The sequence below is a fragment of the Tauraco erythrolophus genome, chromosome 10 (genome assembly GCF_009769465.1).
Source record: "Tauraco erythrolophus isolate bTauEry1 chromosome 10, bTauEry1.pri, whole genome shotgun sequence".
NCBI lineage: Eukaryota > Metazoa > Chordata > Aves > Musophagiformes > Musophagidae > Tauraco > Tauraco erythrolophus.
In genome coordinates, this window is record NC_141474.1 from 4,468,799 (window position 1) to 4,485,598 (window position 16,800).

Genomic DNA, 16,800 nt, shown 5'->3' on the forward strand with positions numbered 1-16,800 from the left:
GACTTAAAATCTGGTACTAAAATGGAACTCCAGCAGCCCCACAGCTGCCCCAAAGACAAGACAAAAGAAAGATCTTTAACCCCATGTCTCTGCCTTGGGATAAGGCTGATCCATCTCACCTTTGCCAGCAGGTTGGGCACATCCCAGGTGCTTCACACGATCCCCCAGTTTGTCCACACAGAGCCGCTTCCCAGCAGACACCAGTCCGTACCTGGGGTTTGCACAGGGGCAAATTTATGCCCATTTTACAGTTTTATCCAAAACTGAGCCTGTAGGCAGCAAGGGCACAGCAGGAATTACAGGGGTGCCTCAGCCCTCTTGCCACCCTGAACATCACGTTTGCCAACAGAACAAGGTCAGGGGCAGCCAGGGCAGCTCATGGGTCCCATCAAGCCAGGGGTACCCGGGGGGCAACTTGTTCTGCAAGGAACCAGCACATAGGTACTGGCATTTCCATAACTTGGCTGCACACACATTAGGAAAAAAAGATGATAAATAAAGATAAATGGAGGAGAGCACAGCACGCTGGCAACCCTTCTCCATCATTCCTTTTCTTCCCTAAGCAGATCAAATTATGACCTGAAATCACTGAATACATATTTTATTATGTGGATAATTTAAAGGATGAGGGTGAGACAGAGAATTCATAAGGTGCAGTCATGTTAGAAGACAGAGAGTTCCCATTAATCTCCCAAGGGGAAAAAAATGAACAGGAGAAATGGGGGGGACATAGGTTGTAATTGATGCTGCCCTCCCTTCCTCCTTGTTGTGGGCGAGCTGGGACATGCAGGGATGTCTTGTCTTCTCCACTAACATCCAGACATCAGCTGCTTCTCAACATCTCAAAACACAGACATGGTGCTCCCATCTCTTCCCAGCCTCGCTGCCCTTCGCCAGCAATGTAAACCCATCATTTCTTATCGTGCTTAAAGAGCTTGGAAATCAGCTCTCCTCCTCCTCCTCTGCGCAGTGCTGGGGACCCAGGGTCAGGGTGCAGCCAGACCGTCCCCCTCGTGCCGGGGGCAGCGTCCTCGCGGTCTGCTGGGCTTTGGCCCACTTCGCCCCAGCTCGGGCGCCTGTCTGGCACCAGCTCGAGCGTGATGCTCGCCATGACTTTGAGGGGTCGGCCTCACTTCGCTTCCCCTCTACATCCCCCCCCTCCCGCCCCATTAAGTCCTGGGTCACTCTGCGCTCCGCAGATCAATGCCAGTTTCAGGATGTTTTCCAGCGTCGTGGCACCGGTGAACAGCCACTGGCTCTTATTAATTGTTTTAATAACAACTGAAACAAAATAGTATAAAATAACTACCTCTACACAGAATACCTCCACACAGAATAACTAACTCTACATATTTTATGGGCAGCTGAGCCCTGGCACTGGGCTGGGGGAGATGAGAGCTTGTACCTAGAGGCAGCACCCCCAGCACGTGCCTCTGACCTGGGACACTGGCAATGGGACATGAGCAGCTGGGCTGGGGGCTTCAGCCCTGCTCCTGCTCGAGTCTAGGACAAGAGGAGTGTGTTTTCCCTCTTAAACACCTAAATGGTTTTATGGGGATTTTGACAAGTCAGATTAAGCACCGTAATCAAGACAAACTCGTTGTTTAAATAAGGCCTCTTGAGGACAAATCAGAGCTACCGAGTGTTGTCCTCCCCCAACCCTGCACATCTTGTGGGTGGAAGGACAGGCGGTGGGATGGGGTCACACCTGCGGCACGAGTTGCTCGTCCTCTGGCAGTCACCGTCCTCACCGTGGGGTCCAGAGAAGGGGACACATAGGATAGTCCGGTGCCTTCACACCTCCACAGCTCGCTCCGCCGTTGGCCAACACTGTGCTCATGGCTCTCGGCAGCCCCACGACGCTGGCCAGCCCCCTCCAGGAGGGCTTGCGATGCCAAGGGGGTTACAACAAAGCAACCTTTAAACAAACACATTTAATTTCCAAATTAGAAGCCCACAGGGGCTGCTCTCATCCCAGCCCAGAGGAGCCATGGGAAGAGGGAGGCTGCAAGGGCACATCGGCGCTCGCTCGTTCGGGATGCACGTTGAACTCGCGCTGCTGGCTTTGTTTCAGCTGTCTCATGCTATTACTCACGCCTCCTATGGATGGCCTTTGCGTTTGGGTGGGTTTTTTTTCCCCCTGAAACTCTCCAAACTACTTTTCCTTGGCTGCCTGAAAAGATTTTAAGAGACCAAGTGCCAGTGTAGTCCCCAGCCCTCAGAGGGGCGGAGGTGCCGGAGGGATTTTGGGGTTAGAGATGCTCCTGGAGCTCATGTCCCTCTGTGACTTGTACAAGTCTTGAGGTGAAAGCCAGTCCACCGCGCTTTGGGAGTTGAACCAGAGTGTCGAGGTTAACGCACCTCCCTGAGCCTCTGCCGAACACCGGGGATGGCACGGCCGCCCGCGCACGCCGACGCTGCCGACGGACAAGACGGTTTCTTGGAGGCAAACGCCGCAGCGAACGCGCTGCTTCGCCCTTGTGCCACCGCACGGGTCCTCGGCTGGGTATCTCTGGCCTCCGAAAAGCAGCGAGAAAGGAAAGAGGACTTTTGAGCAAGGAAGGAGTTAGATTTGCCTTTCCAATTATCCGCTGCTGTCGTTATGACCTTCCGTAGTTAAACAAAATTACCCTAAACAAACAAGGCTCCAGCGCTCGGGTCGAACGCTGGTGTTAGCAGCTGTCCGTGCTCGCTGCCGAAGAGCCCTGACATATTGATATTAATTTAAATTTCCCCTTGACCATCGTTTTCGATTCCCTCCAGCGCTGAACTTCTTTTTAGCACTGAGGCGTGTTCCTCCTACTCTTCCATTAAACGCTTTAAAGTTAATTAAAGAGGCTGGCTGGCCAGGCAGGCTTTTAAATTCCGTTTTCTCAAAGGAAAAAAAAAATAAAAATCTGACTCACCCAAAACCTCTCGTAGGGACATGAGTGCTGGAGGCAAAACTGTTCCAGGGCAGCTTCCAACCAAGGGCTTTGTCACCCTGTTCTTTCAAAAGAAGAAAATGAGAATCACGACTCCGAGCGCCCACCATCTGCAATTAATTTTCGCAAGGAGAGCGGGTTAAGACCTGGAACAAGTTTCCTAGAGGGACTTCTGAATCTCCCACTCCTTGCTTGGTTGAGCTGTGAACGTCTCCAAGCCCCGGAGCAACCTCATCCAACTTTGAAGCAAGCCCTGCTCCAGGCAGGGGGTTCAACCAGAAACCTCTGGAGGTCCCTCCCAAAACTCAGTCACTCCCTGACTCTAAAAAGGCTGATAAACCTGATGGGGACCATTTGTTGAGGAGGCAACTAATTAAAAAAAAAAATTGACCAAATTCTGTTTAAAAAAAAAAAAGAAAATTACAGTAAGTAATTATATGCGACTTAATATGTCAACTGCAAAGAGTTACCTGAAGGAAAAGGAATTAAAGGGATTAAAATAAGGAGCATAGCACTTGTGACAAACAGACAAAGACAAAAAATGCCATCAACCTGTGTTTATGAGCTGCTGCGTTTCTAATTAGGGCCAGACACCAGATTTGCATTTTATCTTGATTGAAACAGAATGAAAACCGAAAAAATAAAGGCGGCGGGTGTTAAACTGTTTAATTCGAGGCGCAACCTTACAGCATTCAAAATAGCTGGGGTTGTTTTTTTTTTCTTCCCTTCTGTTTTTAAGATCTCAGCTCTGCCGGAGTGATTTCGATTTAAAACACAAAGGACCTTTAAGTGGGAGAGGGGAAGAGAAGGAATGAGGTCACCTGCCAAGCAGTGCCCGTGTGGCACCGAGCTCGGATCCAACAGCATCCGGGGCAGCCTGTGGAATAAATGAGTGGGTATCGATGGACAAGGCAGGGGCTGAGGGAATCCCAGGGCTGAAAGCAGGCAAAGCAGACCTGGCCTTCAGAGGCGGTTGGCCGGGCAGGATGCTCCATACAGCCATCAAGCACCAGATTCTCTTAAAATGCAGGAAAATGGAAATGGAGCAAGTGCTCAGCGGGACGCGTCAGACAGCTGCCATCAGACAGAAGGAACCAATTTAGTTTCCTTCTGCCACGGTGACTCAGGTGACTTATATGATGAAGACCTGCAGATAGCACCTTGGAGCAGGACACACGCTTGTGCTCACTCTCCTCTCCCTTCTCTCCTAGCTCTCAGCCCCTACTGGCATGCCAAAAACCATGGGAGAAAACCAGCACACAGCATCTGAAGGTCACTCATCTCTCTCTTGGAGCTGAGCACCACATTTCTCCCCGCTGGACAAGACTTCTCCAGAAGCTAGCAGCAATCTCAGCGTCCCTCACACCCTTCTAGCTGAGAGCTGCAGCTGATGGTTGAAGTACCACAGAAATCCCCTGTGGCCCCGCTGGAAACAGGCACCAACGTTGACTCAGGACAGGATCTGCCCCAACTCTGCTGTAAAGCTTCATCCCTGCTCCTTTGTTCATACCTCCAAGAGCATCATCATTTTTCTTTCCTGTCCTCTGACCAAAGGACATCAAAAGATCTCACAACCCTTCTGGGAAGATCAGAATCAGGCTTTTAACACCTGGAAGACATGAGACACCTTTCACAAGCCACCATCAGTTACAGCTCCTTGAGGAGCGGCCCAAGAGCGCAGCAGGGCTGTGCTTTGCCAACACGGAGAGCAAAGTCCCCACAGCAATCCCAGCTTTGGAGGCACAAGGCAGACGCAGCCGGCAATGAATGAGCACGGAGAGATTCCGTTTGCAAACCCAAACACTTCCTACAGGTATCACTGTGTACATCGCACCTTCGCCACCCGCGGCTGGGAAAAGATGCTACACCCACTGAGTTCCACTTTCAAGCCTGACAAGTTCTGGCAGCCATCCTGACAGCTCAGCACGACTGCTACTCGTGAAGACCGTCTGTACCTTCTCACCCCTCCCGCTCTCCTGCCAACAAAGCAACAACAACTCTTAGCATCATGGTTTATTCCCCCTCTGTATGTACAATTAAGTGTATGCATGACCATTAAAAATAAGGCGACTTATATCATGGCTCTGAAACACGTTACAAACCAACTCCATCCCCTCTCTTATTACAACATTCAAAATGTTTGGCTTCCACGGTGTGTGGAGACGGGGCAAACGCAACCAGACCACACGGGCAGTCAAGTGGTGCAGGGCTTTGGTAACTGGGTCTAGAAGCTTCCTCCTCTAGATAGTCAAACACAGCCAGGTCAGCAGGGCAGGGATCGTCATCCCATGACGTCTTGGTGAGGTCAGTCCAGGTCCAAGGCAGCTGCAGGTCACCTCATCTCAGCACGTTGCTGGTGGCAGGCAGCAGAGAGGCCCACGCTCACATGGATGGAAGGACAACTTACTCCTCTCCTTCGGAGCTGCCCCTTCAGGTCAAAGCAGGGGCATAAAGGAGAGAAGGAAGGGGAAGCTGCCCTTCTCTTCTTGATGATGACCGACCAGAGGACTTCAGTCTCCAGAGGTGTCGGCCTGGGTGACATTTCTCAACACTTAATGCATCTAAAAAAAAATAAACCAAAGGAACAACTGAACCATATCATTACGGGATCTCAAAGCACATTGCTTGCATGTCCAGGCTTGGAGACTTTTTCCAATGGAGATGAAGGAACAGTCCAGACGAAAGTAACTGGAGATGTGCAACTGAGGACAGCCCTGTGTGGTCCTGTAAGCGCCCTTCCCAAGTAAATCTGTTCCCATATGCAACAAGAGAGAATCTTCCAGCTTCAGCTTGTGGCTCAATAGATTTTATTATTCCATTTTGTTTTTTATTTAAAAGAATTTGTTTTCCTATCATAAAAATTAGACAACCATACCACCACCACCAGCAGCAGCAAAGTCTGTGGAGTTAATGTTGATGGCAGACAGTTCACTGGCGTTTCCAGTGTCTCGAAAATGTCCTAGAAAGTCCATAAATGGAAAAAAACCCAAACATGATGGTTTTGGGGAAGAACATCAAGGTGGTTTCAGTTTCTTGTCCTGCTGAGGATCCCAGATGAATACTGTAGCATATCAGCTGGACCAAGTACCTCATGCCTTGAGAGAAAACCCTTCATACCAGCTCCAGTACCTGATTAGTAGGGAAGACGAGACATTTAGAATAGCAATTTATGACATTCATTATCTCCTACATCAGCATATAGATCACTAGGACAGGACCAATCCTTCCATCTCCACCCCTTACCCTTTATTCACCAGCATGCAAAAGTGTCACGCAAATGGGATACGTGCTTGGCAAGGATCCTCATTTTCATGTCTGCTAGGATAAATTACAGCATGAAGCAAAAACCATCCACAGTTGTCTCATTTCCACTCATCCCAATCAACCAGCTCTTTGAAATCGTGTAACAGAGATGAGAGGTTTTGTCCTCTCAGCCCTCCGTGCTCACGTTTCCCTTGTCCACGCTAACATGGTGCAGCAGCCTCTGAAGGTCTGGGCTGGAGATGGCAGAAGAAAAGCCACTACAAGGGCTGTCACAGCCTGCACTATCCCAGTTTGGTTTTACTGGGGAAAGCTCTAGAGCTTCAGCCCACAGGTAACATGTGGCACAGCACCTGTCCCCAGACTGGAGTGGGTCTGTGCAAACCTTGTCCTTTCCCAGACCATCCCACCTCCCACTGCGTGCTGCCGAAGGGAAATGGAAACCCCAGTGTTCTGACAGCCCTGGCTGTCTGCACATCTCTCTCTCTCTCTCTCTCTCTCTACCTTCTCTCATTAACAAGCCAAGTGCATGAGCAAAACCTCTCCTCTCTAATCACTCTCCTGTTGCTGCTGGATTCACTGCAAGATATCAAAAGTGTTTGCACATTTTAGAATCATACAATGGTCTGGGTTCAAAGGAACCTCAAAGATCATCTCGTTTCAACCCCCTTGCAATGGTCAGGGACACCCTCCACTACATCAGGTTGCCCGAAGCCTCCTCCAGCCTGGCCTTGAACACTGCCAGGGATGGGGCAGCCACAGCTTCTCTGGGCAACCTGTTCCAGTGCCTCACCACCCTCAGAGAAAAGAAATTTTTCCTTAGATCTAATCTAAATCTCCCCTCTTTCAGTTTAAAGCCATTGCCCCTTGTCCTGTCACTACACACCCTTGTCCAAAGCCCCTCTCCAGCTTTCTTGTAGCCCCTTTAGGTACTGGAAGGCTGCTAACAGGTCTCCCCGGAGCCTTCTCTTCTCCAGGCTGAACAACCCCAACTCTCTCAGCTTGTCTTCATAGTAGAGGTGCTCCAGCCCTCAGATCATCTTTGTGGCCTTCTCTGGACCCGCTCCAACAGCTCCATGTCCTTCATGTGTCAGGGACCCCAGAGGTGGACGCACTACCGCAGACGGGATCTCATGAGAGCAGAGCAGAGGGGCAGAATCCCCTCCCTTGACCTGCTGGCCACGCTGCTTTGGATGCAGCCCAGGACACAGCTGGCTTTCTGGGCTGCCAGCACACATTGCCGGCTCATGTTGAGCTTCTCCTCAACTCATTTTGCCCATCTTACTAAGAAAGGCGCAACCAAAGTAATGAGCAATCAATTCCACAGCCTGCTAAATAAATTGCCTATGAACAAGAGGCTACAGCATCACACACTGCAAGAACAGGAGTAAACAGGCTGCTCGTGGCCTAAAAAGGAGAAAAAAAAAATCCTGAAGAGCAAGATCTTGCTCAAACACAGACCATTTGGGTCTCTCCCCATTCCTGCTTTATTTTTGGTGATTTTTCCAGGACTGTTCAGACCAGCCACTCTGGTCTGGCTCCAGAGAGATGTTATCATCATAGTGACGGTGAGGGGAAATCAGGATGAGGAGCTCAGCTTCCCGAGAGTGACAATCCATCGTGTGTAACTTTGGAAACAGCAAGTAAAAACCCTTATCAACAGCTACAGAAAGGTGCCAGGGCTCTGGGCGACAAGCTTACAGTGTTAACCACCAAGCCTCCAAAGCATGGTGGACATCAACACTCCTGGGTACAATCTGGGACAGCATCACACTTGAGGTTCTCCAGAGGATGAGCACGAGCTCTGTACCAGTTTGGGGACTGGTTTTGCTCGGTTGTCTGATAGACACATAAAGAAGGATAAAGTCTTTTCCATGTTACTTGACGTTTCATGGATGGAAACATTCCAAACATGGCTCCAGCCAAGTGCCAGAGGCAAATACATCGTTTAAGTGACAAACTCGTGTGGTTGGGATGACCTCCTCTAAGGCTTTCTCCTGGCTGTATGGTTTCTCTGACCTTGCTCTTTCCTAACAACAGATTCCAGCATTAAAGAAAGAGGAGAGGCAGGAAAGAACTTACCTTAATTGTACCCTGACTGTTAGCAGCAATCAGCACGTTGGACTCCTGGAAAAAAAAAAAAAGAGGCACCATCACAACCTGCTATTGCTTTTTTGTTTGTTTTGTGGGTTTTGTTGGGAAGCAGTAGCAGTTCTTTTATCTTAAACATTAGAAGTATATCCAACTTCAAAAGGGACTTAACGCTGCCTATTTCCAAGATGCTTTCGAGGCTAAAACTCTTTCTAAAAGTTATATTACCTCAAAGAATTAGAAAGCAATAATCCTTAGCACTTGTACGGAGCTTTGAATCTCCAAAGCAATTTACAAACATGAATTAATCTTCGCAGTCTCTCTGTGAAGTGGGCAAATAATAATAATAATAATCATTTTCATCTTTTGGCAGCATATGGACAAAAGTCTCCAGTGCCCTAACTAAACCAACTAATCACCGTGACAAAACCTCTCCGATTCCGAGGCCATGCGACCTCTCCCACAGCCCAGAGGTTTCAGACAAGTAAAACAAAGAGGAGAAGAGATCAGAGAGAAATAGCAGATACACCCAGTTTGGAAGGGAAGATAAAGAGAGAAGGCTCCAGCCCTGCTTTGTTCAGAAAGGCAGAATCTATTTCCCTCCTGCCAACTGACGGGAGTTGCCTGTGGAGATTCCCTGGTTGTCTCCAAATTAATGCTCTGCTGCACCTTTTCTCAGACACGTTTTTCAGTTTCTCTCTGCTGCTGCCATCCGTCCTCAGCCGAGCTCATCCCATCGCTTAACGCACGCGTTGTTAATAAAGACAGCGACTAGAACATGCCCCGCTCCGAAGGCAGCCCGACCCAGTCCCAACAGGGTTTCACACCACCTCCCACGACCTCCGGGGCTCGGCACAGCCACCGGCTTCGAAGCAAAGGGAGAGAAACCCTTTTCAACACAAAACCCCACTTATCAAGTAAGAGTAGCCTTTAGTGGACCACTGGGCTAATTGTTCTAGATAGATTTGTTCACTTCCCCGGTACAATCATTAGGGGATTAGTTAAGACTCCTGATATTATCTCACCAATGATCCTCGCAGTCAAAGCTCCTGAAAAGAAAGTATAGCCTCAAAGGAAGTGTACACTCTAATTTCAATTTATTTGGTGGCTAAAAGAGTCTAATCCTGTGAACTGCTCAGCTTCTGGTTAACAGCATTAGAATCAAAACCCACCAGGGAGGGGAACGCAGATATAAATGTGATTTGGGGACTAAAACAGGGACTGGGATGCTAGATAGGATTTTGGAGGCAAAGGAAAGACACCAGCAGCTCTCCAGCATGTAGTGAGAGAGACTCAAACTCCTGAGTCCAGAGGATCCAGGGTTTGAATGATTCCTGCTTGCACTGGGAGCGATTGGCAATTCATCCTGCTGCTGCCGTCTGCTTGGGTACCACTGGAAATGAACTCTGGTTCAATGAACAGTTTTTACCTGCTAAATAAAATAAAAACGCCAGAGGGTAATACACTCTCACTCCCTTGCTCTTCAGAAGCCACCAGTGGGTTGTTGTGGTTTTTTTTTTTTTTTGTTTTGTTTCCAGCAGGGTCTGAGCTAAACCACCGCTCTGCTGCTTTCATCCACAACCACGAGACACAAACAGCAGCAGACAGCAGCAAAATTAGCACCAAATCTGTCATCGACCAAACAGTGACTTGCTTGTTAAGACGCTCCGACACTGTTTCCCCGGGAACACGGCTAAGGAACTTGTTTTTAATCCTCTAAAGAAACAATTTGCTTCCTTTCGTGTTGCCTGTAGAACACCCAATATATTCAACATGTTAAACACCTAAGTGAGCTATGAAGTTGTTTAGATCTGTAGGTTTGTAACTCGTGACAGCCGTGAGCACGTTGAACCAACCTTTTTGCCAGGACACCCTTGCTCCATCCCCGGAAGTGTTCAAGGCCAGGCTGGATGAGGCTTTGAGCAATCCGGTGTAGTGGAGGGTGTCCCTGCCCACGGCAGGGGGTTGGAACTACATGATGTTGAAGGTCCCTTTCAACTCAAACAAGTCTATGATTCTATGGCATGTCTGATGGAGTTACCACATCCTCAGAAGACAACCACCACGACCACTTCACTAGCAGAATACCTGTTTCTCCTACTGCACCGCTACGAGCATCTCTATCTCTCAGGCATGAAAGAGAGTGTGGTTCCATCCACTGTGGTTCCACGTTCTACTCTACCATAATCAGTTGGTGCTTCTACACAGGGCAAGAAGGTTGAAAGTCTTGCCTCGCCCATCCCTCCCAAATTTGTTGCCTGCAGGAGCCAGAAAGTCCAAAAGCAGAGGCAGGAGGTATGCTGGAGATCCACCTTGACTGAAGAGGCCTGCTCTGAAGAAATCCATTTTTGAAATTACTCTTCTACACATGCACCTCCTGCTAGAGGTGGCTAGCACCTGCAGCCTGTCTTAACAGGAGAGGCAGAAGGTGCCAGCTGCCTTTGCTAAAACAAGATTGAAGGAAAAAAAATTAACACACAACAAAATTCGAGAGAAGAGTTCACTGCCTGGCAAGCAACAGCATTTTGTGCCACGTGGATGCTAATCTCAACTATTACTGGACTCCAGTGGAAAGCCACCCACTGTGTAACCTGATGAAACACGGCCACCTCTCCTCTGCACATCAAGGCAGATAAGGAGCAATCGGTGGAGACACTCGGGTCCCCTGTGGTGAGATAAGGTGGCATCTCAACTACCATGGACAGCCGTAAAATTGACGGGAGACAGCTTAAGAGTGTTGGTCCTGTTAAGTCAACAGAAAAGAGCAAGGCTCTGGGGACATCTCAAGTATGCATCATCTTGTCTCTTGGCATTACATATGAAAACAGAAAGGTTAATTGACAAACATAGGTGCATCTCAGGACTCAGTCAAGATTAACAGTGTGTGCAGGTCCAGAACAGCTCTAAGATGCTCCAGGGCTGAAGTCCTGTGCTAAGACTTACAAACAGCCTTCCATACACGCCAACTTTTTCCTCGACTGCAGAGACAGTATTATAGGAAGTCTGAAGGACAGTTCTTTGACACTGGGAAGTACTTGACTCCACCACAAATCTTGGTTATTGCCTACGGACTGGGCACATATCCACACAGAGGTAGGCATTAAGCAAAATGAAGTTGTAAATCAGTCCCGAGAGCAACGACAGACCAGACAGAAGCACCTCTGTCCTGAACCTGACAGCCCCGGTTCTCCTGATGTGGCACTGGATGAACATGACTGGTCTACCCACAGGAACTCAGGAGCGTTTGCCCTTGGGATTTGAAGGGACTTTCTTTGATTGCACCAAAAGAAGAGATTTCTACAGCACGGTCTTGATGAGGAAGAAAAACAAAATCAAATTTGGAACCTTCCTGAGTAGATGAGATACTTGCTACATTCATCATTCGAAGGAATTATTCACTCGGTGACAGCTGGGCTTTGAAGCGCACTGATTTCCTTCCCTCCTAGATGAGCCCTGTATTTGGATGGCCCTGGGGAAGCAATTTTTGAAGGAAGGGAGGAGAAAGAAAGTCTGGCTGACTGCTGGTATTCACGCAAGAGCAGTTGGCATGAAGAGAACCAGAAGTGCTCTGGATGTTTCACAAATCCTGTGGAAACTCAGCTGAACAACCGAAAGCTGTTGGAGCTGCTGCAGTGTGATAGGGAGTAAGAGACAGCTGAGGTTGTAGATCTTCCACTCTTTCTTTTTGTTTTTGCAAAGAAAACACCATGGGGTGGCAGGGCACTAAATGAAAGCGACTCCAGATGGACAACTGTTAAAACCACCCACACATCTCCTTGGAGGGACACACAGATATGCAAGTGGACTCAACTCTACGGGGCAAGCAAAAGCTCCAGGCAGACCCTCTAGCTGAGCTGTAAACCCATCCTCCCAGTAACTGCAAGGCTCATCTCCAGTCATCCCTCTTCGCTAATGAAGAGCCACTGTGGACGCCCACCTGCATCTGCAGTGCCCCAGGAGCTAAGCACACGTCTCGCCAGCGGGCTCGAGTCACAGCCGAGTGTTTTATTGTTTTCCTTTCCCGACACACAACAAAGAGCCTGTCCCAAAGAGGCTTAAAATAGGCAAGATGAGCACAAATCACTCACATCTTCATTTTTCCTTTAGTATAATCCTTGGTAAGACCATTCCTCCTCCACTATCCCACATATATCAACCCTTAAAGTGAAATTCAGAAGATCACACTGAAGGAAAAGCTGGAGCATGGTCTACACAAGAGGAGGAGCCCGGACACCGACTTTGAAACATCTTGGTCCCCTGTTGAGAGTGAAACTGTGAATCGGAACATTTAAACGTGAACACTACCTACGCTTTTAGAGTTTGTAAACACAGTGGTTTTGCGAAAGCAAGTCTTACCAGGAACGGAGGAGTACTGGAAGGCTGGGACCTGCAGCGGGTAGCTAACAGCCACGGCTTTGAACACGTAAGCCAGCACATAAAAGATGCAGCAGCAATCCTCCGTGCTGTTAGCCCGACAAAACCAACCCTGAAATAAACTTACTCGACTGCGCTGCCTGCAAGGCTCACACTGAGGATGGAGGAAAGCTTGGCTAAAGGAGAAATGGTACAACGTGGACTTGTTTCTTATGTTTACGCTCTCCCCTACCTCCTACAGGTACCAGCAATAACACAACAGGCTGAAGAAATTGTTCCTTAGGAGGATTATTGAGATGCAGGACGTGGCTCCAAATTGGACGTGCACGTGTTCACGCAGCAGATGGGAAATCCTATTTGGGACTTTCACGGTATTATAAATAATTACAGGCCATGAAGTTTGTGCCTCTGTCACCCCTCCTTTTCTGCACAAATAAAGCATATTCACCTCAAACTTCCAGCGCAGTCGTCTTTGAGGCAAGTGTGAATTTCCTGGATTTTCAGCTAGGTTTGTTCTACGGATTCAGTGCTAGGATTCTTAAAGATCGGATTTTATATTAACAACTTCTCACCTTCTCACCCCAGCAGACGTTTTTGCTAACGAAGGGCGGGTTCGTCAGCAATCCTCTTTCAAGCAGACCGACTCACTGCCAAACCCCAAACACTTATCAAAGGAACCAGAGCCCAATTAAACAAAGTTGTTTAATGGGATGATACAATGGGAAAGTACTACATTCTAATACATTACATTAATGTAATGATACAATGGGAAAATATACTGGGAGAGAAAGCTTGCCCTCCAATGGCTATTGTCTCCTGTTATTTATAGGCAGAATAAAAGTATATAGTAGAACTAAATCTGGTGCTGTTTGTACAGAAAGCCCTTTCTTGAAGCAAAGCTACTCAGTCCTTACTGGAGATGACAACTATTACTCAGGTTGCTGGCTTTTAGGACTGAAGCTGCAGACCATCCGCAAGACATATGTCACCGAAACTTTTCCCATCGATACCACACATGAAGCCTTTTCCTATATCAATATGTGTGAAAGCAGCTCCCCAACAGACCACCACTGCTTGACTGCCCTTCATCTTGTAATTAACAGTTTTAATGGCTTTTCACTCTAAATACCCTGAGACAACATTTTTCTTCTTGTACGACTCAAGTCAGCTTTTGTTTTTGGAAGAAAATTACAAATTCTAACCTAGGACAAAAGATGAACCTCCAGCGTACAAAAATCAAGAGGTTTTTAAAAGCTACGCTGCTAGATCACATCTCTCCCCAGCAGGATAATGTGCTGCACGTGGAATTTTATTTCCTTTTTTCGCCCCCCGTTGGTGCGATATAATAATTATCGATGAAGGAGGGCACGGTGGGATGGTTAAAGAGCGGGGCACAACCCACTGTCTCCCCATGTGCCACAATTTCCTTTATACGACATCATACTCACCCAACATCAATCCCTTCCGAACAATTTTAAGGGAATATTATCTATACTGTGAACATCAGGCTCAAGCAGAAATTAATTACTCCTTTAAACCCAGCACTTCTTTAAAGAACGAGGTCTTGCATACAAGATGCCACACCAAGACATTTCAGGAGCAGCAACACCCAGCTCTTTAGGTTTTAAACTTGGAGCAGAACACGTATGCTTCAATCACGTCTTTTAATCCTTAGAAACTATATTTTTATCTCGTTCTGAAGGCAATTCCTTTGTACACACAGAGATAAAGCCTCCTTAGGCTCCTCGGGGCCAAAAAAAGCGCAGCAACTCAATATATCTGAAAAAGGTCTCGTCTCTGCTTCTTTCTAGCTCCAGCTGCAAACACGCAATCTTTTGGGGTTTTAAGTTTATAAATGCTACACAATAACGTCCGCACAGCAAAATAAAGATATTTTCTTAACACGTTAACCCACAGATTTACAGATGACGGCATTCTTTTGGCTCGCTTTCTATAGGAAGACCTCCCTACAATCATACACAAGTGTATTGTTTCTTCTCACGTAGGAATTCATGGACACACTATAAAGGGGAAAAAAAGCTTTCAGACAAATTAGTGTTTCCATCATCCTGCATCACGCAGAGCTTGCAGCTTCTGCACAAGATGAAGCGCGTCTCACTAGGAAGTGTGCGCAGGTAGAAATTCAACGTCTCCTTGAATCCCTCCCCTCATTTTTTCTGCAACTCCAGACTTTAACCTCTGTCCCAGGGACGCTTTTATCAAGTTCTCTGACACTTCCACATCTGTTTTTTTCTACCCGCCACTCTCAATACATGAATACATCCCTCTTTCCTGCTCCCTGAAGAAGCAGTCTTCTCATTTTTGGATTTTACACTTAACATATTTTTCTACTCCTATTCAGGCCAAACTCAGTGCAAGAAGATGCTGTGTAACTGGAAGGTTATTTGCTGTCATGTATACCCAGGTCTCTGTATTCGCAGCACACGGGTGCTCAGAGGAAAGCAGCCCAAGGCTTGCTCCAACAACACACTCGAGTTAAATAGTAAGTTATCTCTCAGCCAAGTGAGAAATCATTTTTCCTTAGCATGACCTTTCTTCTCAGCATGAAGCTCTCAAGAAAACGAGATCAACAAGGCAACCGAAGACCAGGCTAGAAGAAGACAGAAGTATGCATGTGCATGGTGCTGCACACACAAACAACAGTTTGCTTGTTCCTACACTGTCTTCTGAATTCAAGATGGAAACAGAGGCCAATGAGAGTGATGGGAAGAAGGCAAAGCAAGCTCTGCAAAGGCAGGAGATCCAGCCAGCAAAGCCCACCCTGGGAAGTGTTGACATATTACAGGTGACCACCTCTGTAATTTAGTTGCTCTGGAACAAAACTGGGTTTGATGAGCACCTAACTTACTTAGAATTCAAGATGAGAATAACTCATCAGCGGTTTATTATTCTGCATCTACTGCAAAGCAAAGAACACAGCTCTAACAGCTGCTGCACACTCCCCATAAGGCAAGGTAGGGAGACATAAGTTAAAATCAAGTTATGTTGGCATTAACCCCCCCTCTTCCAAAGGGCAAGTCTTCTCCTCCTCTATAGACAGGAATATTGAGCTTCGCTGCCCATCTATCTGTGACAAGGTCTCTAAAGCTACTTGTTCCTACGGTCGTATATCCTGGGATTTCAGACACTCTCCATAAACAACATGCTCAAGGCCTTGGACAAAGCAGCAGCAATATATACATCAAAGCTTGCAATAAGCCTGCAAAACATATACATAAACATGCAACACATTAGCATCGATATTGCGAAACCACAGGAAACGCCCAGGCATCAGTTTAGTGAAAACAGCTTTTAGCTTCTATTCTCTTAATACTTAAAGCCTCCAAATATGTTAGGCAATTCTACATAACGCAATGCCATGATGACTGCATGCTCCAAGACCTGCTCTCCTACTGCCGACACGTTTTCCTCTTTTCTCTTGTACTGTTTGTGGCGTTCAGTTATTACATCATGCCAGAGGAGAAGAATCTAATCTCTCCCCAGCCAAGGTCACGCTGCCCTGCCCATCAGTGCTGTACGTGGCAAAACCAAGCCCTGGGTTACTACCGCTATCGCGCCCACCTCCCTTCCAAACCCTCATGTCATCAGAAACGAAAAGCGCGATCTGAAGAAACAGCCACCGATCCATGTGAGAGTATTCCGAAACGTGACCTAAATCTGGCAGTTTTAGATTTTGATTTTGTGCAGACCAATGGCAAACCATCAGGGATTGGAGCTGTAAATAGAAATCGGCAGAACATGAAAAGCCTTTCCAGTCCAAGCTACCCTGAATCAGACAGACGAGCAGCCCAACCTACCACGAGTCCTACCCAGCCCAGTCCTGGAACACAGCAAGGACTATCACTGCAGCTGCCACACAGGGAAGGAAGGGATGCTGGTGGGAAAGTCCTGAGATGCTAAAAAGACATCCCTTCCTGCACCTCCTGGCTCCTCGGTCACAGAATCATAGAATGGTTTGGGTTGGAAGGGACCTCAAAGATCATCCAGTTCCAACTCCCTGCCATGGGCAGGGACACCTTCCACTACACCAGGTTGCCCAAAGCCTCATCCAACCTGGCCTTGAACACTTCCAGGGATGGGGCAGCCACAGCTTCTCTGGGCAACCTGTTCCTGTGCCTCACGATCCTCT

At 47.7% G+C, this 16,800-nt stretch overlaps 1 protein-coding gene across 2 annotated transcripts in view; it reads right to left on the reverse strand.

Annotated features, from left to right (window-relative positions):
- Positions 1-4,933: 4,933 nt before the first annotated feature.
- COP1 (COP1 E3 ubiquitin ligase) overlaps positions 4,934-16,800 on the reverse strand; it is a 131,286-nt gene continuing 119,419 nt past the window's right edge. The window contains exons 19-20 of one of the 2 annotated variants that reach the window (XM_086617108.1): positions 8,268-8,312; positions 4,934-5,485 (exon numbers count right to left, since the gene is read on the reverse strand). In XM_086617108.1, coding sequence (XP_086473234.1) covers positions 5,477-5,485; positions 8,268-8,312 — 54 coding nt within the window. In that variant the 3' untranslated portion in view covers positions 4,934-5,476. Of the gene's footprint in view, positions 6,054-8,267; positions 8,313-16,800 lie in introns of both variants that reach the window. The other variant, XM_086617107.1, reaches the window with a different exon arrangement.